This window comes from Rhipicephalus sanguineus, chromosome 1 (genome assembly GCF_013339695.2).
Source record: "Rhipicephalus sanguineus isolate Rsan-2018 chromosome 1, BIME_Rsan_1.4, whole genome shotgun sequence".
In the NCBI taxonomy this organism is placed as follows: Eukaryota; Metazoa; Arthropoda; class Arachnida; order Ixodida; family Ixodidae; genus Rhipicephalus; species Rhipicephalus sanguineus.
The window spans coordinates 117,605,841-117,632,502 of NC_051176.1; the positions used below are offsets into that span (position 1 = coordinate 117,605,841).

Sequence of the window (26,662 nt, forward strand, 5' to 3'; positions counted from 1 at the left end):
AGTTACGTCAGCGCGTGTCATGAAACACGATCGCTCTTCCGCTGTGATTCACATGCGCGAGTGCGGCTACCGTGTAAAGTTAGCAGATTGAGGAGTGCGGCGCAGGCAAGTGGCGGCACCCCGTGGCAAGAAGCGCATCTCATCCGGCTATCGGCCAATAAGCATGCTATGTCTCTGCTATGTCAACGTGCAGACGCCCCGCCCATCGACGAAAGTGAGAACCGGCCTCTGTTTGAAAAGAGGGCGCCTGAGGAAACGGCAACTTCGCGCTCCGCTTGTGGCCTTAATGCGGGGCGCACGACTGTAATATTTTGCAGAGCAGTTCATAGCCGTGTCAGCTTTCCGCAGGTTGTGTTTTTTCAACAAGCCCAAGGGGTGCTTCATCACCCCTTTAAGGGGAGATGCGAGTCGAAAAATTAGCTTTAAAAAAATTATCGATTTTTTGTTTTCACCTGTTTTGTTAAGATTAGTATCTCTACTGTTCCGAAAATAAAAATCAAAGTCGAGACTCAACTGGAAATGCGTTAAAATTGCGTCTAAAGAGCTCAAGGTGGCTGTTAAAAGACCGAAAGTGTGTCGTCTTCTAGCGCCTCGTGGCCGATAATGTGCGGCTGCTTGCCATTGTGGATCACACGAGGAGATCTCCAAATAACCACGGTTTTCCTGCGTTGCTGAAGCGCAATAAATAAAGAAAGCATGCTTTTGCCGCACTTTTTGAGCACTGCGACTGGTTTTCAAATCACGTGGTACGGATCGGGAAGCGCCATTGGCCGCTGCGCGCCTTGCGTGTTGCGAAGCCTACTTGCAGAGTCCATGTTTCATCTAGCAGCACAGCTGAACAACATTTTTCTTGCGTATTTTCATCATGGATGAAGAGAATTGTAGCAAGCGCAGTCACCGGCCAGCGAAGTATCGCTCGGTGAACAAATTTTGAGGACGCTGGCACAAATCGAAGCCAAACACTCGACGAACGGCAAGTGTGTCTGCTGCCACAAGGCCTCACGACAACGACGGCGATGCTTCCGACAAGTTTGCCATGGCGTTCAAGTATGTCAGTGCCTTTCAAAGAGAAGATCGGACTCTTCGACAACGAAGAAAGATCACGGTAGAAAGAGTCTTCCTTGATCGCTGACATAACAGCATTGAATATCCTCGTGATCAGTGCAGTGTGTCCAAAGTGTCACCGTTCGGCAATATGCGTCCGGGAACCAGCTTACAAATGCAAAGACGTCGTTTCTGGAACTACAATGAGAGAGCAGCGAGTGCCCTGAAAGTATTCTTTCGATGACGTATAAGTTGCAGCGAGTTGCTTCGAGCGAGGAGGCCAGTGTAAGTGCGGCAAGTGACGGACCGATCGCAAGCAGAACCTACGGCAGCGGGAGCTCGCGCAACAGCTGCTCTGCTTGAAAGAGCTGTGAAGGAGAAACTTATGGCGCTGGCTCATTTTAGTGGCGGTGGCTATTAGAGGAACAATTTACCTCTTTTGTGTGCAACTGTGATCGGCTCTCGTTACCTTTTTCATAAATCAACATCCAATTTTAACTTTAAACTTCGTTTTTCTCAAAACACACTTTTTGGCAACTTTTTCAGCGTGCCCCTCTTGTTTTTGGTACTTCTGGTGCTCAGATCTGCATGAAATTTTGCCCAAATTTTCTCTATGGTGTGAGGAGTGCAGTTATCTCCTCCAAATCTTAATATTATTTATGCACGTTGAAAAATTTGCAAGTGGGGTCTGAAAAATATGGACTTCCCATGTTTGGATTTTTCATGTCTAGTAAATATTTTGTACGCATTTTCTAGATAGTTTTCCGCACTCTACAGTTCAAATGGAACAATATGAGCCATCAATTGCCAAAATGTATACAAGTTGAAGGATCGAAAAAGGGGGGCTATAAGGCCTATGTTTTACACTTTTGTCTGCAGAGCCTAAAGTATGCAACTTACAAGAAAACCAATTATACATTTGAAATCAGCATAAAAATCTCTACAAATAGCCCAAGTTTCATTGCTCTAGGGTGAATATTAAATAAAAAGTGTCTTTGAGTAGCATCTCCCCTTAAAAACTAGCACTTGGCGACCAAGCCGGTTTTATTTTTCCCGAGTATTTTTATTAAAAAGGGGCTAACAACCCTTCCGGTGACCATTTAAGCCCTTTCGCGTCGTGAAGCAACACCCGCTGTGTGCTCACAAGTGAATTAAGTTAAACCACGTTTGCGGTGAACTGATACTGTTTCACTGTAGCGCGGTACCGCTACATGGAGCCGATCATCCCTGGCTATGCTAGTTGCGTGCAGCGTGTAGGCCACTCAGCTCACGCTGTCACTGCCGGGTCACTTGCTGTGTAACGTATGCGCACGTTTGTGCATTCATGCCTGCTTCACTCCGTACCGTGCACAAACGCGGCGAGTAGCCTGTTCGTTCACGTTTGACGTTGGCAGGCACCAAGAAACGTCAATCAATTGATGTTTCTTGGTGCCCGCACCGCCCAACATCAGTGAGCTACTTTCGTTTATACAAAGCGGCGCGCACTTTAAAGCAGTCTCACACGACGTGGCGGTGGCAAACTTGCGAACGGCAGCATGGCGCGTTTGTATGCCGTCAATCCGCAGGGTTTACACCACACGTGCAGCCGAGGAGATAGCTAAAGTTCACTGTGATAAGGTTGTTGGCGATAAGTCATAATGGCACACTCATCGAGGGCCGCCACCTCGCCTTTGCTCTTTTCTGATGGAGGCATCGCCACTATCGCGCGGGAGTCGTAATCACTGATCGACTGGTCTCTGCCATTACCGAAAAGACAGAATACCTTTTGCGGCTCATTGTGGTGCCAATGAGTTGAGGGGTGCAGTGAACTTTTACGCGACGAAAAGTTAATGCAGTTATAGCTTCTTGCACTTGTGACTTCTTATGTTCCAAGCCACTGTTTGGTTCATCGTATGCGGTCGTAGCTGCAGACAACGGTGTCAGACAAGGTTGCCGAGCAAAAGCTGACCGCAACGCTTTATGCAGCCTCCTCTTTTTTTTTCTCACTGCCATTCTACTACTGAAGAAACGCCTGGAAAGTGAGTGGCCTTGCTCGCAGCGTCCAAAATCTGCGTACGGTGCTTGACGATCTAGGATATCTGCGTTGCGAGTAAACTGGAGCGGAGCATGCGCGAATGCACGCCTCTCTCGTGCTTTAGAAGGCCTGTTTTAACCTTTTTTTTCACTTCGTACAGTGCAGACCACTTATAACGTAACCGCATATAGTGCAGGACCGGTTATAATGCGGTCTTTTTCAACTCCCGTTTACCCTCCCATAGAACCGCATGTATACGCATACCGCTTATTGTGCAGTCCCCCAAGATGAAATACCGTTTATAATGCGGTTGCGGGAAAATATTTCTGACAAACGGGGTAGCGAGTGCGGTTCTCAAAGGAGGTACCACGCCGCTGGGGAGGGAGCGACGAGGTCGTTACGAAGGGCGAGGGCACGCACAGTGAAAGAACGAGGGGCGGAGGGAGGAAAAAGACCGCGGCAGCGCTGTGCGGGCTCGCCGAGTGGGGAAGGATGGTGGTTGCCTAGGCGACGGAGTAGCCTTTGCACCGGCGGTGGCGAGGCGGCAAGGCTCCGCGGCCGCTTGCCGGCAGCGCGTTACGCGTGGAACGTGCGATCGCGTCCTCATCAAGTGCGCTTTAAAGTAAGTTTCCTGTCGGTAAAAGCGTCGTCGTTATCACACTTGCTACAGATATCGCGTTTGCTACCTCGTCCGCAAATTTGCGGCTTCATGACGCGAGCTTTCGCCTTTTCTGCCAGTGCACGGACTTAAACGAGCTTGGCGGGCTTTTGTCGCCGTTGATCTCCCGGCCGCGAACACAAACTTCGTATCACGCGCGCGCTGTTCTTGGGTTAGTGCTTGAGTGCGATCTTTTCGACGTCCGATCTTCATGTTGTCTTGGACAAACTTCCCACGACAACATGCTGAACCGCAGGCTAGGCCTAATCAGCGTTGGTTGCTTTTCGGTAGCGGTCGCGGGCGATAAAAGTTGCGGTTTGGTGCGGAATCAACGAAACTTTTTGCGATGGCTGCACTTGAAGGGAAGAGAATCATATCGTTAATGAAAACGAGGGCATGGTTGGCACATGCAACTCTCGAATGGTGGTTCCGGATTCGATTGCAATGTCGGACATAGCGTGCGCGCCCGTGAAATCGAACGATCGGTACCGCTCAGCACGTGAAATTTCGGTCGCGATTCGACATGGTTTCTGTGTAATGCGCATACCTCGAGATGGCCTGGAAGGTAGTCGGCGAATTTCCGCGATGGCACTTTGTTTTGTTTGCTTTTTTCCCCCGTGTTATTTCGTTGGCAATGCGGGTCTTTGGCGGTTAATTTTTGAACATTCGGAGATTTAAGAGGTTGTAAGCGCCCCAAATCGCATATGTCGATTATCGGACACGCGAGGCTACATGCTCAACACGTTTTGCGCAAGTGCAGCCTTTGAAGAAGGTTGTTTTGGTTATAGTGCGGTACCGCTTATAGTGCGGATATTCGCGACTCCGGCGACTTACGTTATAAGCGGTCTATACTGTACATGCCATATTTTTACTGCGAGTGTGTCTGATGTGTTCTCTGTAAAAGTAGTAGGCTTTGAAAAATGTTTGCTATATGCGGACACAGTTGCAATGAATAGCATAGGAATATCGCACCGAAATTTGGTCGTTATAACCGCTGATCGTTATATATGGGATCGTCATAAATGGGTTCGACTGTAATCATTTCTTAAAGTGTATTCTGCTTTGTGTTGAACCAGAGCAAGACCTACCTGACATGTCCAGACTCGGAGCTACCATGTCTTGAGTGCGATTGAAGACTGCCATAGCCAGAGCCACGAGAATGTTGGCTGTGATAGCTCGAATTGCGCGAGTGGCATTGTTCAAAGTCCTCCTCCCGCCTGGGCTCGCTTGGCTCTGGGCACCCCATGCCACCATTGCCCCCTTCTGCATGGTTTTCAGAGAAGAGGTAAAAACAGCTGCACACTGAGGTCTACCACGAAGTACTCCATAGCAACTTAAAACGCTGGGGAAGCTCTTGAAACATTGGATTCAAAATAATCTGTCTCCCCTACGTAGCAACTACACAAAAGCACTACTAAATAAGCTAACATTTATGCCACTTAGAAGTGTAGAATGGTATTGTGTAACTCTTGGAATGAACGGCAAAAGCCAGCAGTGCAAACAAAGGCAGTAAACACATCCAAGCAAAAGGCCCCCACCACGTCTGGATGCAGTCTGGAAGCTAAAACATCTTTTCTTAGAATTAATAAAAAATAAGCTGAGCAAAAGATCACTGCATTTCTACCTTCAACAAAGTAAACCATGCAGGATAGGCCCCACAAAACAATATAGAGTGTAAATAATTTTGCTTCAAACAATCTTTAGTAGTATCTGGAGTTCAATACAAGCAAAAAAAAAATTGTATACATGAGTGCATTAAATCAAATGTTATTCTACCTTGAAATTTGTAACACCGATAATAGTTTGTGTAACAGTCAACCTCCAAGTAAACATTATACCGCTGGATACTGTGCTTTTTATACTAAATGTGAAACCAGCGCAACAAAATTTATTTGCAATTCTTTTGCTGATGGTAGAACTTAACCATGAATAGCGGTTGAATTCACTTGCAAGTACAAAATTTCATTGAAGTATAACTTTGTTAAACCATAACCGATAGGGATGCGAGGAAAGCATGCGCTAAGCACAGTAGAGCACGAAGCATTTCTTTGTGCTGTGCCGTGCACACGTTTGCTGTGGGAGTGTCCATGCAGTGACTGCACCTGATGGTCCATGTGTGCTGTGCTTATCTTGTTGGGCCAAAGCAATGATGATAACGCTGCTTTCGTTTCCACAAGCAACAAGCACTAATCGGCCCCCTACAAGGAGGTGGCAGTGAATGACGGCGCAATGCATTTTAGTCAACACCTATTATATTTGTGCAGTAAGCTTACAACAGCGCTACAACCCATACACTGCCTGACAGATGAGGATGCTTACTGTGATAAGGTTGTTGGAGATAAAAAGTGCATTCATCAATGGCCAGCATCAAGCCTCCCTGCATTTCTGATGGTTATCCGTACAGGCATCAATGCATCACTGCTAAGTCGAAATCACTAGTCCAACAGTCTCTGCACTTACCGAAAAAGGCAGTGTTGTGGGTGCTAAGCTTTATGCAGCAAAATGGGGATTGCAGTACACGCTAATTGGTAGGTAAATGACAGCAACAGCTTGCACACCCCAAGCGCAATCCAAATCGCCCATGCCCGAGAAAGGAAGAACGAGTTTGCATATGGAATAGCCCTTTCCTGTGCAACAGGTGTCACTACAGTTTCTTGTCTAAAACATGACAAATTCCAATAGCACAGCCTGAAAGATAGCTGAAAACAATTCATGGACGCAGCATTTTCTCTTACTTGCAGTTACAGTGAGCTTCATGCTTGAGCAAAGCACTGCATGTCAACAAAACTACTGAAAAAGGGCTGTGTGGGCAGCGAAACTTTTCGACCGCCCACGTCACCCATGTCAGCGTCAAACGTGGTAGCCATGACATCCTTCCGGCTCTCACTATTGCCTCTGTCGCTCCAAGATGGGACAGCATGAACTTTGAGATTGGTGCAGTTTCTAAAAAAATTGTCCCTGGGATGCAAGCTTATGCAGCACCAAGGCCAACACCAAAAAGATGCTTTAACCAAAAACCTAATGGAAATGCATAGCTAGTATTTTATTTCATCTTACAATGTGCTGCAATGACCCTTTTATTATGAGTGGTTAAACACCAGTGGCAGAGACATACTGGGTATGCGCTTCACCAGGTTGGCACTGCAATGCCCAGCTGGAGGTTGGATTTTGTATCGTACGTTGACTGTAATATCTCTATAACATGGTTTTCAATATTACTGAGCTTTTAGACGGTATCAAGCATTAATCTATAAGTGTTGCTAAAATTGTTATTCGCCTTGAGTGTCCCTTAAGGCACTTAGCGAATGCATTAGGCCCTTTGGAGACCAAATTGGGATTCGTCTCAACTACATTAAACATAAAACTACTGTTTAACAAGGTTCTACTGTAATTTATACGCTTATCATGGCTGGAGAACTTCCATCTGAGAGAAGCAGGAGAGTTTTCAGCACTTCGTAGTTGGACTGCAGTGGAAAAACTACCCACTGGGACAAGGCAGCAACAAAGACCAAATGCGTTACAGCGCACCTGCAGATGTATTGCCAATGGTAGGCCGCTGCTTACGAGGCAGGCTGCCAAAGCCACTGCTGCTGCTTGCAATGCTGCTACCACTGTGGTCATCCACCTTGGGAGCCGCTACGTGCAGCTCATTGGGCTGCTGCTCACTGGGTGCAGGGCATGGCAGCAGTGTGGGACTGCGTGTAAACCAATAAAAAGACTTAGGTCAGTGTGTTCTACCCTTGTGACAATATGCATATTTCTTTTGACAGCACTGACCAAAATGCTGGCCAAATTATTTTACATGCATTGCCCCCTTGCACTAGTCTTTATACTCGTCCATTTGGCACCAGTGCTTGCCTGGACTATAGTTAAAAAAAGTGATGTTTCAGCCTTCTGGTGGTTGTTGTTGCAGGACATGGGAAAGTGCGCCACAGCAAGTGTGAGCATACACACCTAAACATTACAAATGAGAGAACCAGACTGCAGCAAAATAACCATGTAGTAAACTTTGCAGCAAGTAAAGTGTGGCCTCTTTGGGCTTGTCTTGTAAAAAAGGGCCAAAAGAATAAAAGAAGAAGCAAATGTACAAAATTGCACACTGGTTCAAATTTCAAAGCAGAACGAAGTTTTTGTGGGAAAATATTTATCATGACTCATCAAATCTTAGGCATAGAAAAAAAATGATCATCATCATCAGGTAAGCACATTAGAATATCTTCGGACAATGAATTCAATTCCAGATTTTTTATGGAAAGAAAAGGTATCTGAACATGTTACTGAAGATCTTGTATACATTTAAAAGTTTTAAAATTTAGTTTTAGTGTTCTGCATTTCAAGCACACACATCTGTGAGGGTGTGCTCCAATTCATTCCCCCAAATGAAGCTGCCTAGCCTCGAGCCCACAGATACACCTTCCTGGGTGTGCACTTGAACAATAGCACACAATGAGACTGTTTGCCACTTACACTCCGTCTGTGGAGTGGAGTGGAAGCTACAGGGTATGCTGAGGTAGTCCTTGATGTGCAAAAATATTTAGTTCTGTCACTGGCATTGCCATTGGTACATATAACTTGTTTTGGCACAGCTGAACCACAGAAAGATGTTTGGACTCGCATTAGTAGATCTCAAATAACTGCTTTTAACGCATAATGCACAAATATAAATGTTAACATACCTCTTTTAGGTCAAGGATGTAGTTCCTTAAGTTGGCGACTGATGGCTGAATTAATTTGAGATTCAAGATAAATGTATCGCAATAAACTATGAAGGGAGTTACAAAGCATCAAAAGGATAAATGGCATCACACAGTCCACCAAAAAACATAAAAATGTGATAACTCCATTTCATACTCTGTTCCTGTTAGGTTTATCCTGTCTCATAGTGTCCATCAGGTTGCCTTGTTTCTAAGCTCAGCAGAGTCACTCAAACAGAGATGAAAGTAGCCTATGGTGTAAAAAATTGGCCACCATCCCGCCCTGCGAACGTGAATGCCCAGCGAGGCTGTATAAAACACCACACATGCTGATGGGGGGGTATGTTTTATTATTACTTTAGAGTAATGATAGTGATAATCGCTTTGTGGTCACTGTGGTAGACCGTGATTGGTTCCACGACCATTTTCAGCAAGACAAACTTGTTCCTTTCGTCGAGCATTGTATTCACGCTGTTCTTCTGGTGTCTAATTTCCGTGGTCTACCCATGGCAGTCCTAGAACGAACTGAATGAGTTGCTAGGCGGGTCTCCCTTTTATATATGAAAGCGGGAAACATGTGGGGAGAAGGAAGGGCCGTTTGACGTCATTCAAAGCCCTCGTGTGAAGTGCAAAGCAGCTGCAACCTAATCTTTACCGGGAACGCATGGGAGGGTATGCCTTAAAAGTGAGTGAATGCGAGGTAGTTGGTAAGAATCCATAGTTAAAAACAGCGCAAAGAAGACGCGGACAAGAAAGAACAGCGCTAGTCCTGTGTTCTTTCTTGTCCGCGTCTTCTTCGCGCTGTTTTTAACTATGGAGGGTATTCCTATTGTTCACAGGCGCCTTATCATCCATCATGCTGTTTGGATGCTTGTTTTGAGGTTTTCTTTATTGAAATGAATACCGAGCTCTAAGCTGTACGCCTGATTGAAAAGAAAGATATGCCGTTTGCCTTCAATTGTTAAAGGGCCCCAAACCACCCAGAGGTCAAAATTTAGTTGCGGTGGTGCAGTTGTGCACGAGTTTACAGCGAACGCTAGCGGAGTTGCATGCGTTTGCTTGTTTCGCTCTTTCCTTCGGTACACTGCGTTCATCGACTCATTTGTCCATCTCTCCGAATGCCATTTCTCAGCATCCGAGGTAAAAACACAAGGATCGCACACATCTGCTAGCAGAGGAGCACACGAGCATTTGTGGTGAGAACTGCAGGTGTTCCACACTGGTCTTCACCATCAGTGGTCTCAAAATCGAAGTACATTGAACAGGCAACGTCCTCAGACTTGCTGCTGCTTGAGCTGCCGATAAAATCAACCGAAGACTAAGCAAAATCACGAGATCTGTGATCTTTCTAACAGTGCGAACCGCTTGGTGAGGTGGCAATTGTCATGCTCTAATTTGATGATACCAAAGCGTTTTCAAAATTCACAGCCAAGCTGAGAAAAAGTGAACTACCTAAAAAACACAACTTTAGTTCTCTTCCTTCACGTCCCATAATGCAGTACGTCCGCGAGCAGCATGTAAGGTCTCAAAAGAGGCATTTCAAACAATTGATAGCAGGTTAACAATGGCCAGTGGGAATGGTAGGAAAAGATTAAATTAGGTTCATGTCCTCCTGTAATAAACGAAAATTTGAAAAGCACATTTTTCAAGGTAATAACGAAGCCAGGAAATCAGAGGAGTGGGGAAGGCCCCAAAATCAATGCATAAGTGTAGTGCCACTCTCAAAGCATTCATTTTTTAAGCGTGCCTTTCTAGGCTTAAAGGCCAACTCCGGCGACGTTTTAGCCATGTTAAAGTAATGGCGCTGTTATGTTCCTGAGACGCTCCTGTCATGGGCCCGATAGCAGAAATACTCGGCATATTGGAGAATAATTTTAAATAAGCAAAAAAGCGCAACACCGAAACCGAAACGCAACCGAGCATGCTGTCTTCGCGTGACGTATAAGTCGGCAAAAACCGGAAACCATGCAAGGCATGCCGGTCCCGCCAGCGCGTAGTGTGAAAGGTGCGAAAGCGGTGAAGAGCAGACGCTCAAGGGAAAGGTGACTCCGTCGGAAATATATCTTGTGTGTGACTAACCGTGCCACGTGCACAAGCTCCTCGGAGCTGTCGGAAAATGACAGCTGCGATTCCGACACATTTGGAGGCCAACTAAAATCGCCATTCCTCTTCGATTAAGTGGAATACACCTGTTTAGTTCTTTGCTTGCCTGGTTGCACATTCCACCGCCAGATGGCGCCACCTGTCCAGGCGGCTCGAGCTTGTGGGGTCGCGATCGCGTAAAATGCTATCGCTGAGAAGTTTGCGGACTAACTAAAGCTTCTTAATATTGCTATGGGAAGAGTGCATAAGTTTGGCAAGAGTGGCGTTCAACATCGCGTTGGTAGGGCCGAAGGAATTTAATACAAGCCAAGTACGAGCTACCTTTCACACCAACGTTACTCGATTAGGCTACGTTGTTTCGCACGACGTGCAGCTCACCGTATACCAATAGGCCCGGTCACGGTGCACCCTGTATATGTTACAGAAAGTGTTTCCGTACATTAATGCTCACGCATGTGCATTCTTTAGCCGGTACGGTATCACCGCACTTTCCGTGCGGTAAACCGGCATTGCTAGCTAAAACACTCTAATATAAAGATGCAGGGTAATCGTTAGGTGCGAGTGTTTCGTGACTGCCAACAGGGAATAGTGTGCAGCCCACAACGCAACACCACTTGCCACCCATCTCATGCACTATACTACCAGGGACTGAAATTCGCACGCCCAGCCAACGAAGCGCTGGCCAAACACACACGATTGTTGCCTTGCGGTTAGCAGACACTCTAGTGGCCCCTCGGTTCCGTCACTTCCGCTTTACCAAAAATGACATCACGCACACAATGTTGCCAATAATTCAAGGAAGTGAGGTGGGGAGAGTCGGGGCAATCAATAAATTTCATTTGTAATGAATCTGCGTATCTCTCCAGCTTGTAATTTGGCATAAATAACGAGAACATTAAAAGGAACGTACCCAGCGAATTTTATTGAGATCCATTGACCTCGAAAAATCGCCGGAGTTGGCCTTTAAATACTAAACTACAAATATGCCTGACAGGTGAAAAAGTGACAGCGAAAGCAAAGTAAAACAACCATGCAATGCTCATACTTTTATCAACAAAATAAAGTGCAATAACATCTGCTTAATTAATCCATTTAACATCATCATTGCTATGGCAATCATGATGACGACGATCACAGAGAGTCATACAGCCGGCCTTTGCAACGCAACATTCTCTGAAGCCATCCTCTCTGCTTTAACACCTGCAAAACTTCGCCCAATATGTGACCCTGTGATCACATTGTGCTCAACATGCTTATTCTGGTATGTTTCAACTGATGCGCAATACTTCGGGTGCTTCGACAACAGCTCTTTGCTAACAAGCGAGAGTGCATTACTCTCTGCATTTATAGATTTATGTGACCACCACACTCAAATGCAATGTAACATGAGGGAACATTTTAGGATGGGAAAGTGTCGAGTGGTGAAATAATACAAGGAAGTCAATAGGCTTTAGGCTGGGACCACAAATGCATGACACTGCAGCCAGCAAAACACAAAAGCAAGGAACGTATCAAATGGGTTCTCCTGTATATACAAGGCATACTTGCTTGCTTTATTTTCAGGGTGAAGTTTCACTGTGGACTTAGCTTTTTAGGTATTTGCCTTTCTTTGCATAGAAAACCAAACATGCACGTCTTCCCATTTTTATAAAAATTGGTTTAAGGTTCACTTTCAGGGGCCTTGTTCCTAAAATATTTAATACAGCGACAGTCATAGTGAAAAGCAACTAGGTCATGTACATACGCCTTGAAGCAAGGATCTCCAGAGAGGAGTGTCATGCTAAGTGACAACTGCAGGATAGAGTTGTCTTGCCGGTGCTTGGCATCGTAACCCTCGAGCAAGTAGCGCCGTGAGCAGAGACCCGCACCAGCAAACTCCACCAGGTTGAGGTCTGCAAAGCCCAGCTTCTGGAAGGACCTGCCTCCCTTGACCTCCTGTTATGAAGAAGAAGGAAGCAACCAATGCACATTAAAGGGATACTAAGGAGAAACCCTAAATCAGTTCAGATTGAACAAGTATTCTTTATCAGTATATTTTCATTAATTCTATGTTAATCACTTTTGCTGTAGGAGGCTGATTCTTATAAATACAATAAAGGTGAAAGTTCCATTCTTTTATATTTGATTTTGCGCAGCATCTCAAGTGCTCACATGTCAGTGTGACATCATAAATTTCTAAGTACACTCGTAGTACACTCGAACTTTAAGTGGCTATTGTAGGGGTGTGCGAATATTCGAAAATTGCAAGTAACGAATCGAATACTGTTATATTCGATTCGGCACTCGAATCGAATAGTGCATATTCGAAATACCGAATAATTTTCGAATAGTTTTCGAATAATTTTCGAGTAATCAGCGCCTACGACAAAACACCAAAGGAACGAAACGATGAAACATCGAGAGGTGATTTTTCTTGTTTAATTCGCTAAGATTCATGCAGCTGTAGTTTTTACGAGACTATCGGCGTCATATTGATCACCAGATGGAGCCGCTTTTGCTTAACATTCCAGTGCCGCCAAAGCGTAGAAGCTAAAAAGTCATAAATCCGCTATCATCATTAGCATCATCATAAGAGCGGTGGTTTTGTTTGCCGTGCTCTAAGCCATACATCGCAGTCATCTCTCACGTGCTCTTGTTAGAGCGCTTTCGCACTATACTCTCTTTTTCACCGTAATGCGAAGTGCCATTGCTCATTTGTGTTGTTTTCGGCGGACAACGCTCGCTAATTGCGTTCAAGTTGCTGCTTCGTACCGTGGCGCACCATGAGTAGCGAACAAGAGACCACCCCGAGGAAGCAACGAAGTTCAGTTTGGAGCTTTTTTGACCGAACTGGGACTAGATCGTCAAAGTGTCGCACTTGTGGCTGCGTTTTGAAGACACCGACCAACACTACCACGCCGTTGATAAACCACCTGAAGCGCCATCCAGCTGCCCACAAAGAATATAGCAGTCGCATCGCAGCCACCACAACGACGCCGGCATCAAAAAATGCCGGTTGTAGGCAAAGGACGGGTCTATGCCTAGGTTTTATTCCGCAGCTAAGTGCCAACAGTACCCGCTCCCGGGAGCTCACCATGAAAATTGGCTCATTTATTGCCTCTGGTCTGCACAGTTTTTCAATAGTGGAAGAACGAGGCTTTATTGCAACCATGAAGTGCGCAGTTCCGAATTTCACAGTTGCTAGCCGCACAACGTTTTCCCGGAGTGTCGTGCCAGAATTGTACTCTGCAACAAGACATGCCGTGTACGAGAAGTTGCAAAGCATCTTGAAGACTTGCGCGGCATCCATTGCAATTACGACGGATGGGTGGTTATCACGCGCTGGGGACAGTTTTGTAGCTGTGACTTGTCATGTACTTAGCAAGGAATTTGAGCCACATAACTTCGTGCTTGCGTGCCGGTCACTCCGCGAGAGCCACACAGCAAGCAACTTGCGTTCCCTGCTTCAAGGAATTTTCATGTACTGGGGTATCAGTGACAACCTTCCCTGTTTTGTTGTCACTGACAACGCGAGAAATTTTGTTTGCGCTATTTGCCCCGCCACGGTGGTCTAGTGGTTATGGCGCTCGACTGCTGACCCGTAGGTCGCGGGATCGAATCCCGGCCGCGGCGGCTGCATTTTCGATGGAGGCGAAAATGTTTGAGGCCCGTGTACTTAGATTTAGGTGCACGTTAAAGAACCCCACGTGGTCGAAATTTCCGGAGCTCTTCACTACGGCGTCTCTCATAATCATATCGTGGTTTTGGGACGTTAAACCCGAGATATTATTATTATTGCGCTATTCAGCAGGCTCCGTGGGTTCGCATTTCATGCTTCGCACATACTCTACAACTTTGTGTTCAAGATGCCAAGAAAGAAACGATTGGCTTCGCAAACATGTGTGCCAAAGCGCGGACCATCGTCGGCTACTACAAGCGGAGCAGCACTGCGAGGGCAAGACTGCAGGAAATACAGAAGCAGCTTTCCGTTGACCCTCCACTTGAGCTCGTCCAAGATGTTTCAACGCGATGGAACAGCGAATTTGCGATGCTAGCTCGTCTGCTCAAGCTGAAGACTGCCGTGACGATCGACCTGACCGGAAATGATTCGGTTGAAAACTTGACAAATGGAGAGTGGCGTTAAGTGTCGGTCGGCCTTTGTGACAGTTCTTCAGCCAGTGGAAGAGGCTACAACAGCTGCGTGTGCCGAGTCTTACCCGACGCTATCTTTGGTCGTGCCCCTCCTTCACTGCATGAAGGTGTTGCTTTGCGACAAAACAAGCGACTGTGACGAGTACGACTTTGCGCAGAACCTTCTGAAATCGATAAAAGCTAGGTTTCCGGCTGTAAGCACTACTGCACCCAATTGTCTTGCCACATTGCTTGATCCACGTTTCAAATATGTATGCTACGGTGACGAAGAAAAAGTGGAAGTGCGAGCTCTGGTGCATTCAAAGAAATGTCTTGCCGTTCAGCAGACGTGGAGATGCCTGCAGACTGTAGTGCCAACCAAAGTGGACAAGCCAGTGAGTGTTCTCCATTGTGGAAAATTTTCAGTAGCTTCGCTGCAGGACAAAAAGAGGGTGCTGATATATTAATGCAGGAATTCTCAGGTTATCTTGAAGCTCCGCTGCTGCCACGTCAAGACAACCCTTTTCAATGGTGGCAGAACGTAGGTAAGGCAAAGTACAAAAATCTGGTGACGGCAGCGAAGCGCTACCTTCGTATTCCTGTAACCGAAGTGCCTAGTGAGAGGCTTTTCTCAGCCTGCTCTAATACAGTTACCAGCAGAAGAGAGTCGCTGAGTTCGAAACACGTTGAGGAACTAGTGTTCTTGCACGGGAACTACCGATATTGTCCTAAAGCGCTCTGAGAAACAGAATTGCTTTGTGACGCTTTCAGCTTGACCAGCACGAGTTTGTGTAAGAAAATTTCGCACAAGGCAGATTTCACAATACCGAAGTTCGTGGAAAATCCACACATAGCCCGTGTTATTTATCATGTGAGTAGTTTGCATTATGTAGGTGGCCTAGGTACTTGAAGTTATTTTGTTTCGTGCTTTGTAAATATAAGCCCTTGCGTGTTGCTCTGTGTAATTTTATTATCACTGCTGTATACAGAATTACCTCAATATACGTAATTGTGGTGTTTTTGTTGGTTAAATAGAATTGTAATGTGCCTTGTTAACGTTTGTGAATCTCGTTTTAAATAGAACTTGCAATTCTAGGGTGATTTTCAAAACCTGAATAAAGTTTATCTATTCCTTTCCATTCAAAATTGCTGCCTTACTATTCGAAAACTATTCGAATAATATTCGATTCGTATTCGTATTCGATTCGGTTTCATCACTATTCGATTCGTATTCAATTCGGTTATGAAATCCACTATTCGCACACCCCTAGGCTATTGTGGTCTACTTAAGGTTCTTGAAATTAGCTTGTTAAATCTTTGGCTCTCTCACAATACAATGTACTCCAATTTTACTAATAAAAAATTAACTTGGCTCAAACAGGCACCATGAGAATCTGTGACAGCAGCACAACCTGGCGTGCTGCTGGCTTACCAAGCCTCCTTCCATGGCAAGAGTGGCTTTCTTTATTATCATGGACTCACTACAGGTCACCTACTTAACCCCTTAAGTGCTTTATTTTTTTGACAATTTCTCAACCAAAAGTGCCTATTTTTTTTATTGCTGATTTCGAATCTGATTGTACTAAAAAGCAGCTTGTCGATGTTGAAAAAATATTTGTACCACATACTTAGTCAAATCAAAACACGGAATAACGCAAGGCAGCCTGTTGCAGCTCCTGCACCAAAATCGAGTTTCCTTTCTCATTTTTTTTCCCGTTTTCTCCTCGCTTCCGAGAGCAAACGAAGCACATTTGAAGAAACTGCTGAATATATTCCATAATGTCATCTGGCAATGACAAGTTCAAAGCCTTGCCTGGAATGGCCAAGAATGAAAAGCAAGGAGGTTTCACAGGAAGATTGCCCGCATCAAGCAGGATCCACTGGCGAGCACTCGCAATGTTCGCTTCCGAGCTGTTTTCATCATCACCGGAGGAGATGCTCAATTCACCGCCTTCGCTTTCTTCACTTCGGACACGGGATAAATATCTGTATCCGAATGACCATCACTCGAAGAAGATGACGAAAATGAAAAGCCTCTTTTTCGTGTTGACGAGCCAGTTATGCATGGGTGACCGCCACCGCAAGCCATCTTTTCATACAAAAACCGCGCTCTTTCCGCAGGAGAAAAATAAATTGCCAAGTAAATGCTGCCATCTGGTGGATTACACGCAATCTAAGCTGTAGAAGAGCGCCTCTTGTCCTGAACGCTAGAGGGGAGTACCTATTCCGCTAGGACGAGCTCTGCTCGTCCAAAGCAGTTTGGGGACAGTTTGGGCAGGACGAGCTCTGCTCGTCCAAAGCAGTTAAGGGGGTTAACTCTTTAATGTGCCTGTACCTTGTGGTAGTTAAAACTGGGCAATTATTCATTGCGAATTAGAGGCTTTGCTACAACTTTTAAAGGGACACTAAAGGCAAATAACAATTTATGTCAGAGTGAAAGCCCAATGTATGACAACTTCTAAAACGGCAATATTATCAACAGCAGTGCCCTACTTACCGAGAAATTAAGCTAAATGTATCACATGATGAGCGCCACGAGTGGGACATTTTCGAAGTGATCCCGATGACGTAGGGAAGTCGGCCTACAATAAATCGCTAGTAATCAAACTAGCAGCAGTAAAAAAAGAACATTCCGAGCATCAAAAGACGTAATAAAATGCTGTTTGTTCGTTTCCGCTTGATTCATGGAAAACAAAACCTCCGTGGCGTTGCCATGGGGAACGGCGCGCGTGGTTCAAAGGTTCCGTTTTCGCCGAACTGTGCCTCGCCCGTCTCAGTGGTAGTTTCGGGATCGCGTACTGCCGTGCGTGTTTTGCGCGCTCGTGAAAGTCGCCCTGACAGAAAGTTCGACAAAATGCCGCATGCCCGAATGGTGCACAACGCCAGTGCTGCAGCAAGGAAACCGGTGTGTCTTTTCCCTGGGTGCCGCGGAATGAACCCTTACGCTCGAAGTGGCTTAGTGCCATGCCATTGGGCCAGTGTGCTACACAGTCAAAACCTCTGCGTGTGTGCTCGCTGCACTTTCGTACTGAGGATTACGAGACTAACCGCAACTTGGTGACGGCTTTGAATGTGCCCATCCGAGCAAGTCTTTTCCGCAGCGCCGTTGTTGCTACTGTGGGTCCCGCTACTTCCGCTCGGCTGCTACTAGTGTCGGCGGCCGCGCAGTAAAAGCGGGCAACGTTGGGCACGGCAGCAGTGACGTATGAGAGTCGTATTTTCAGGCGGGAGATTTGAAGCGCGCTAACGCGATGCGGACCACTAAAAACGTGATTTTATTTCAAAATAAGCACTTCCTTGGCACAAAAGCAGCGCTACGAGGTTTCTGGACCGCTATTTCAACAATCAACGTCGACTTAATATTTGCCTTTAGTGTCCCTTTAATCACCACAGGAACTGGTAAAAAACTAACTGCAGTATAGACTTTAGAGGTTCTGATAAGTAATACAGATGTAATACAGATAAGTAATACAGATTTTTAGTAATAAATGTAATTACCTTACATTTATTACTAAAAACATCCCCTATACTTTCCTTGGCATTATTGTCTGTTAGTTCTCATTAATATTGTGTTTAACAGATGTCACATAGCCACTTATCTATATATTATTGAGAGTTTCTCAACAAAAGCAAATCCTTCCAGACTAAAGACAACATTCGAAACCATCAATAAAAGTGGCCACATGCCACGGTGGTGCCGATACACACTCTGTATGCTTTAACGAGAAAAAGTGCATCGGTGGGAACAGGGAAGGGGTTCCACGGTAATTTAGAAAAGCTTTTGAGGTGCTTGGTGCCAGACAGAAGAGAAAACAACTTTATTTGACCCATTTTAAACAGAGGGGGTTGCAGTTGCTCATGACCCCCGTCACCTAGGGCAACTTTATTTGGCCCATTTGAACTACTGAGACGTCCAAGAAGCCCTGTAGCTCAATGGCTCTAGGCAAGCCAGGTCGTCCAATTTAGCTCGTGGAAGTCTGAGGTGAGCAGCAGGGCTGCCTTTGATCCTTTATTTGGCAACCCTTGATGGGTTGCCACATAAAGACACCGCACACGATGTGTGGCAGGCCTGCTGTATTGTTACACAATTTGTATAAGCCTGTGTAGTTTCCGGGGTACAACCAGCCGTCAGCCCACAAAAATTTATGGCCAATAATGCGCCACTGCTGTGTAAGCAGGCAAAAATAGTGAACCCTGGTGCAGCTGCCTTTGAATGGGCGCAGACAAATAACTGAAGCATAATGGCACAAATGGCGCAGTTGGGATACCACTGAATAACTTAGTCCATTTCAATGTGGAGATCAAACAGGCACATGAAAGCATTAGGAGTAGGGTTTCCCTGGTCTAGGATGTGGAGACCGGTTTGTGTGAGGCTTAACCCATGAGCATGGTCAGGAAAGGCCGCGACGCTCCTCGCCCGCAATGCACAAAAGTGCACTATGGACGGGTCTATTGTCTCTCTGACACAGTGCAAAAAATCACCATAGGCAGATCGTCAACAAATGCAGGAGGATGCGGCACAGTGCAAAACTCGCGGTTTGTGGACAAAGGCAGGCTCGCTGCAGAACCGATCGAGTACGCATGCCTGTGGCGCTATCAGCTAATCAAACAAAGGGTCCAACGAGCGGGTGAACGAAAAGTCATGGAGCTAAGGCCTCATGTAAACAACTCATTGCAGGCCTGTGAGCATCTCCCCTGATGAAAGGGAGTCAGGTGGATGAGAGCGAGAGTGGAAAGGATGCCCAAGGGCTGTCCGCGGGGGCTAATCAGGACGCATCCCAATAATGAGTGCTAGTGTGGTGACTCGACACCAGAAGGGAAAAGCACAGTATGCGTGGGAAATTAAGTCCAGCACGTCCCAGCGATCGAGCTGGCTAGGGGCTGGCATATTGTGCAAGCTGGGGGTTGAGGTGCAAGAGAAGGCACTTCAATCCCATAAAGACACATATTCTAATGGGCATAACAATGCTGCGAAGCAATGCAACAATATGGAGTATTTAACATGTGCGAAGCCCTTGGTGTAGCTTAGTGGTAGCAAGCTTAACTACCATGCTGTGGACACAGAATCACATTTTTAGGAGTGCTTTTTGTTTATTCAGCCTGAAGCTGGTTGAATAAGACCATTACCGTATGATTTACATAATTTTCAGCCAGCCAAAAGGACAAACAGTTATCACTGCAACAATTCTGTATTCAAACTGTTGCAGTGAAAGAACAAGAACAGAAAGTAAACAAGAAAGGAACGGCAAGAGAGAAAAATAGAAAGGACATCATGCGGTCACATACTTTCCTGATGGAAATTCGGCAGATACAGGGGTCCAACTCCCCAGTGTTGGCGTTGGCGCTCATCTTGCATGTGAAAACAAACTTGGAGTCCCATTTCACGCAATGGTTGCAAACCTCCTCCCTGGTGAAAAGACAGAAAACAGCAAGCAAACTTTCAGATTTGGCGAGTATCATTGGAGCTCTTCATGTTTCAACAGAGATTTAGCAGCTGCACTTTCACAGGATATCTCAACAAAAACCTTATTAGCTTAAATGCACCAGTATGACCATTTGACATAAACAAATGGTCAGGATTGCAAAGAGAGACGTGGAGAAGTTATAAAAGTTATATGCTTCATCCTCAATCTATAGAGGAGCCAGAATAGGCTGTTATTTTAGTTGTTTTTGAATGAACTACCTTTACGAGTGCCTATAACATGTGTGCTTCGCACTGCATACTTACACTGCAGTACAGTTTTCATTTGTGGAATGTAGGAAAATATCTTTATGGTATCAGTGATAGCCGACGTCACTGCCTTTTTAGACAGTTGGTGTGTAGGCAATTTAGGATCTTAAAATCAGTATTACCATGCTAGCACCGCCATCTTTAGGAATGTGAAAATTAGTGTCCCTGCTCTGCTTTTCCACTTTTTTCTTTTTGATTCTTGTTATGCTAGATGCTTTTCTATGCATGTCATATATGATACACCACATGGCAAAGGGTTAAATAAACACAAATATTCCCCCACTGAGCTTCTCATTTACAATACAGCTATGTCAAGCTTAAGCTTACAAATGCATCAGGTAAAGAAACAAGGCGGACAAGAAATCATTGCATGCATGGGAACAGTCTAAAAATAACTGGCACAACTCAGCTGGGCAAATAAGACGCTAAGCAGATAGCTAAACAAACAAGGCACACTCTAGGAGCCAGCCACACAAGAATAATAAACAATGAGAGACTGCCGCTTGCAAGCAACCACATGGGCACAGCAGACAGGAAAAAGCCTTTGCTAATGTTTTGAATACTGAGCATTCTAGGCCACTGTCTGCACTTAAGAGAACACAGACGTGCACAGAAGGTGCATTTGTACACAAACGCACTTTCCATTTTTGCCTGCTCATGTGTAAGCTTCAGGTCCACCAGAAAAGTAGAAACGCCCAGTCTTCATTCTTGTCTGTTCCTCACAGGCTGAACAAATCTTGTACATCTTCATTGCTATGCATGTTAAAGGGGCCCTCTAACACTTTTAAAGTGCCTAATTTTTAATTGAGGGGTTGTATAGCATGATTGCTATAGCATAGGTCAAAGCACTGACATCAATGGACTGGACATTTTAACTGCACAAAGAAATCACTACATTGCTGTTGACCATATCAATATGATGTGGCCCTCGCCAGGACTATTTTTGGTAGAAATGGCGGCACCAAGTGGAGGCCGGTGAGTCGTTAAAAGTAACATTGGAGGCAATCGCGGCACTGCCTAAAAGACGGGAATATTATTTGGTTTTGGTTTTCTCCTGTGTCTTCTTTCATTACTCACCAAACAGACTTTGTCATAACAAAAAGACCACTGCAACTACAAAACACGCTAGAGGTACTGGCTTTGAGCCTTTCTTTAGGCAACCATGGAGTGCAATCTTCCCTTACATAAGCACTTCAAGCTCATTCTATCAGCAACAATGGTGGGAGAGAGAGAAGGCTCCATATGACCTCATGAATTTCAAGTTGAGGGTAGGCATTTTTTCCTGGTATTCTGAATATCCTAGCCTCAATTACATTGGACTGTGTGCCCCTATCACTGTCGTTCTTGCTGTAATTATCTGTCCACCATTCAGTCTACAAAACCCACAAGTAAAAAATGAGGGTTAAAAAATTGTTAGAGGGCCCCTTAAGTTTCTGCTGTTTACCTACCTAGTGGCATATTGTAATTTGATGAAATCATTTCTCAAAAAACATTGCCAACACAACGTCAAAATGCCAGCAGGGTAATAATACAGATCAATTACAAATGTTCTGCTCAAAAAGAAATCTATACACCAGTTCCATGCCTAATTTGCTATCAAGATATTCTTGCTAATTTCACATAGCTTTCATTCTGAGTGCAGGGTTACAACACATCTAAATTGACATTACTGATTAATGGAACACATTATAGACATGCTGCAATGATCAAAAAACAAGTTAAAGCCACAGTAGCTCTTTCTCCATCACAGTAGTTGAGAGTCATGCGCAACCCACATGTGCTGCACTAGTCCTGGTGCTCTTATGGAATTGCAGTACTATCTGTAATGCTGTCTAAGATGTAAACTTTAATTTTCCCAGCACTTCTTTGTATACTTGTTTCTGATTTCATGCCTTGTGGAGGCAATTTCTAAGGAATGCGCAGAGATGCAAGCCCAGTGATTGCAATGTGGCAAACAATTTTGTAGCTCAGCACCCTTGAGAATACTTATTTTGCAACTCAGCTGCATCATCAGCCTGGACTGTCATCAGCTGCTTGTCGAAAGTTTTTGTTTTGTGCCTGGTTTACGACCGATTACCTTTGTCAAATGGAATGTCACTAGAGATGTTAGCAACGCTATATCTCTCAAGTGGCTCATAATGTGCGGCACCTACCAGAAAAAAAGTTCCATCAGGCATACCTTTTGTTTACTAGCTCACACCCCTTATGGGCTCCATAATTTTTTAGTTTCAAGAGTCAATCACGCCTCACAGACACTTCCGTGCACTTTAGGCGATCAATGTGTAAGCTGTCTTTCACAAATTATAAATCAATATTATGCTTCAGCATGTACTATTGACACCTACATCTTTGGATAGAATTAATTCCTTCTGCTAATCCCAAGATTTATTATACATACATCAGATTGACTGAACTTCGAATGTGTAGCAGTTCTGTGTGCAACAATGATAACATCTGTCCCATGCACAAAATGCCAACACCATTCGTTCAGCCAACCTGGAAACAACCACACAATGCAACAAAAGCTGTAACACTCCATGGCACCTCATGCCTGTCAGGCAAACATCTGTCAGAATAGGAAATGAATCCTACCACATGTATAGGCACGCAATGAAAATATTTGGCTCCAATATGAGCAGGACTTCAAGCCAGAACCGTTACACTGTTTGTTTATTTGTGATAACCTATTGGCCTTTATTATGAAGAGTTACAGAAAGGTGGTTTAAAACAATGAATTAACAAGTATTAAATATGGCAACAGAAAAAGGAAAGGAACGCCTCCAGCAATATGGTTACAAAATCAGAAAATAGCTAAGAATAGTAAGAAAACCAAATATGAAACACAGAAATAATACAGAAATAAAGAATGCCAACTAACGTTTAGCAATCATTATATAAATCTGAAAAAAGCAAACATAAGCAAATTTGCTCGCAAAACAAAGTACAACACGTAACACTAGCTAGCTAGTACTTTCTGGAATTGGTTGACAATAGTGATGTCTGCCAAGTTTGATGTGCCACAGTTAATATTTTGGACCAAGCATGCAAGGTTGGCAAAAATTCTACCACGGTCCAGAGCTGAATTAAGCAAGTGGCCACAGTCAAGGGTGGCGCCTTCCAAGGAAAATGTAGTGCATACAAGTAAAGCAATGAGGCGTGGGCCAATAGAATGTTGCGTCCTTAAACATTTCAGCTACCGGAGTCCCATTAAATACCTGGAAATAAAACTCAGGGTGTGAAACAATTTAATTCTTCCCTGACTCCTTCCAGGTTTTCCATGATAATTCTGAGCATATTCCCTAACTGGTAAGCCTGCTTGGAAAACTTACTATCTGCATACCAGAAACGAGACCTCGAGTGGTAAAAAAAAGGACGAAAAAAGACTGGGCACTTGCATAAACTGGGATGTCTGCCGTTGCATCACAGGTGAATGAGCTTGATCTGGTCCAGTAAGCCTCTGCTCATAGTGCTTCTGGCCAAATGAGAATGCTTTCAATTTGAGCCGCTGTCATGGCCAAGACAAACGAGAACAAATTTATCGGAGCGAGTGACGCCATGCTTGGCCACTGAGATATTTTGTGTGATCTGTATGCACAGTCCTTTTTTTTACACTTATGCTTAGTTGTTTACTCCAGATGAAGAAAAAGAAGCGACTTTGGAAGCTTTGACCAAAGGTAAAGATTATTTTCGTGATGATCGCATGGACTGCCATCAGTCAGCTTCCATGACCCAATTCCCTGACTTTCTATGACAATTCCATGACATGACAAAAATTGCACGACAATTCCCAAACTTTCCCAGACATGTCCAAATTCCCTGACAATTCCTGGTTTTCCAGGTTGGTAGACGCCCCATCAGCTATGATTAGATTGCGGTGCTTGGATATGCTGTACTGGAGGAAAGTTACCCATAGGGAGATATAATATGCACAAGAACAAAAAGGTATGATACCAGTGAAAAAGAGTGACGTAAGCAGTGTAAAAGGCACTAACTGCTTACAAACCACCTACTTAGGTACAAAACAACAGACGTGGCAGACTAAGACTTGTAAATGGCTGCAGATGATATACACAATGAATAAAGGTGACAACAGTAATGAAAGAATGAGAGAGCAGTAACGCAGGATATCCCTGCCAAAAGTGATGTATGCTATCCCACAGAAACCATTGTGGACATAGATGGATGAAAGAGAGGGCAGAAAAACAATGGAAGGTACATCTAGTGTGCTGAGTGTGGCGTGACGATGCAGCTAGACGTGGGCAATATACAGCTGTGCATGACATGATGGGCTGCGTGGCATGTAACGCACCTGTTGCACATGCTTATTGCCGCGCCCATTCCATATCGAAAGCAGGTTAAAAAAAGCTTCTGCTGTTCTCAGTTGACCACATAATTGAATCCCAAACTTAATGAAGTAATGCCGGTGGCAAATGAAATTACAATAGGCCACAACTGTAAGAAATCTACAGCATTATATCAGTACAGTGGGGAAAAAAATGCTGCTTTATACACTACAGTGCAAAATTTAAACTTTTTTTGCATAGCCAATTCAAGCCCAAATAAAATGTTCCAGTCAAAATGAGCCAATTGCAGTTTCATGTACCTATAAGAGCCAAATCCAAATTTCACTACAGAATAACCGGCGATAGTAGGCTATACACATTTAAACTACAATATGGCTTTCAGGTATTTTTGGTCACATGAGTGCACTGACAAAAAATGTTTGGAACGTGCTCAACTGTACTGTCAGCTGTAAACAACTGCGTATTTCTCAGTTCCACTTCATATGGACTTGGTTCTTTTAGGGAAAAAAAAAAAGCCACATATACAGTTACACCAATAAAATGAAGAGCAGCTTTCACTCTCAGTGACAAAAGGATCACATCATTACTGAAGCTCTCCCGCTTCTGTGTGCATGAAACAGGAAGCAGGTAAAAACATTGTACAAGGAAGAAACCCTAAGGAAGCCCGTTAAGAGTCTGGACTGCGAAAGCAGGATGGACTAGAGGAAAAAGGAATAAGCACCCTTTACCGTTTACCTTCAGCTATATTGGAAGCAACACCTGTGATGTAACATTCATAAATACTTATCCTTGAATAGATGAGTTAAAAGTTAAGCAATCGGTGAAGGCACATATATAAGGCATACAGTGAAAGCATACATTCAAGATATTTTAACAAAAACACAGCAACATGTATGCTGCTCACTCGCACATACTGCGGCTAGAAAAAATAGGAATCGAAGTTTTCCAGCTGTATAGCAAACAATGTAGGTAAAAACACTAAATGATGTAGCAGCTACCTTTAAGGGCTCAAAGTGGTTGCAATTCCACATGATGAATAAAAAAAACAATGAGTTGAGCTGTTGAACAAGGCAGTCTCACACAAGATTGTTTATAAGGCATATTTATTGAGGTTATGTCTTAATAAAAATGACAGTAGGCATTCCTTCCACTTCCTAATTTAATAAAGCTTTTGAGGAGTCCCAGAAATATGAATGCAAATGATTCCACTTCAATGAGTTCTTTCTACGGTCACCAACTTGATACAGGAAAGATTTTGTAAATAACAGCATGCAAATAAAAGTTTATAAATCTCATATGAAATGCAAGTAGAAAGTAGACAAAAAGTGCACTCAGTATAAATTTTACTAGCCCCAAGATGCCATCAGCAGCTGCAGATGAAAGTAGCAAAGAGACCAAAAAGTTTGTGTGCTAGTTACCTTTAACTTGGCTAGATCCCCTTACAGAGAGTGCCAACAAGTACTTGTATCAAAACCATTTCAATTAAGCACCGGAAAAAAGTGAGAAACCTTAGTGTGTGGCTTACAGGTATATAAGTCAAGGCAAATATGTCATTTTTAAAAATTCAGTTTTCCGGAAAAGTGTGCATTCACATAACGACCAATTGTCAGCAAGGAATCTGTTCGGGAATATGCCCTGCCTGGCATCTAACAATGCAAACACAATATACTGCTTATGTTCAAAGCTCATGTGAGCAACACTTTAATTACATGAAAGGCACACCCACTGATTTGAAGAAACAGTTGTGAAACCAGTTCTAATACTTTTGATGGTAATTAAAACAAAAGCTTAAGCTGAAAAATATTACATCAGCAGGCCTCCAACAGCAGCCAGGACATATAGATGCGATGATGGAGAAAAAAACAAGCACAAACACAAGTACATTGTTTAAGTGAACTCGGGTGGCCTGTGTATTATTATTCCTCACACGTACGATGCCACTATCTTCTCGTGCACTCCTGAATTCATTAAGTGTATACACCAAGCAATAAATGAAAGTTTGGG

At 44.3% G+C, this 26,662-nt stretch overlaps 1 protein-coding gene across 3 annotated transcripts in view; it reads right to left on the reverse strand.

Moving 5' to 3' along the window:
- Positions 1 to 26,662, reverse strand: part of LOC119396605 (protein FAM102A) — a 49,600-nt gene that overhangs the window by 20,550 nt on the left and 2,388 nt on the right. For all 3 annotated transcript variants that reach the window (XM_037663905.2, XM_037663898.2, XM_037663891.2), the window contains exons 3-6: positions 19,910 to 20,030; positions 12,258 to 12,448; positions 7,245 to 7,411; positions 4,805 to 4,979 (exon numbers count right to left, since the gene is read on the reverse strand). In XM_037663905.2, coding sequence (XP_037519833.1) covers positions 4,805 to 4,979; positions 7,245 to 7,411; positions 12,258 to 12,448; positions 19,910 to 20,030 — 654 coding nt within the window. The remainder of the gene's footprint in view (positions 1 to 4,804; positions 4,980 to 7,244; positions 7,412 to 12,257; positions 12,449 to 19,909; positions 20,031 to 26,662) is intronic.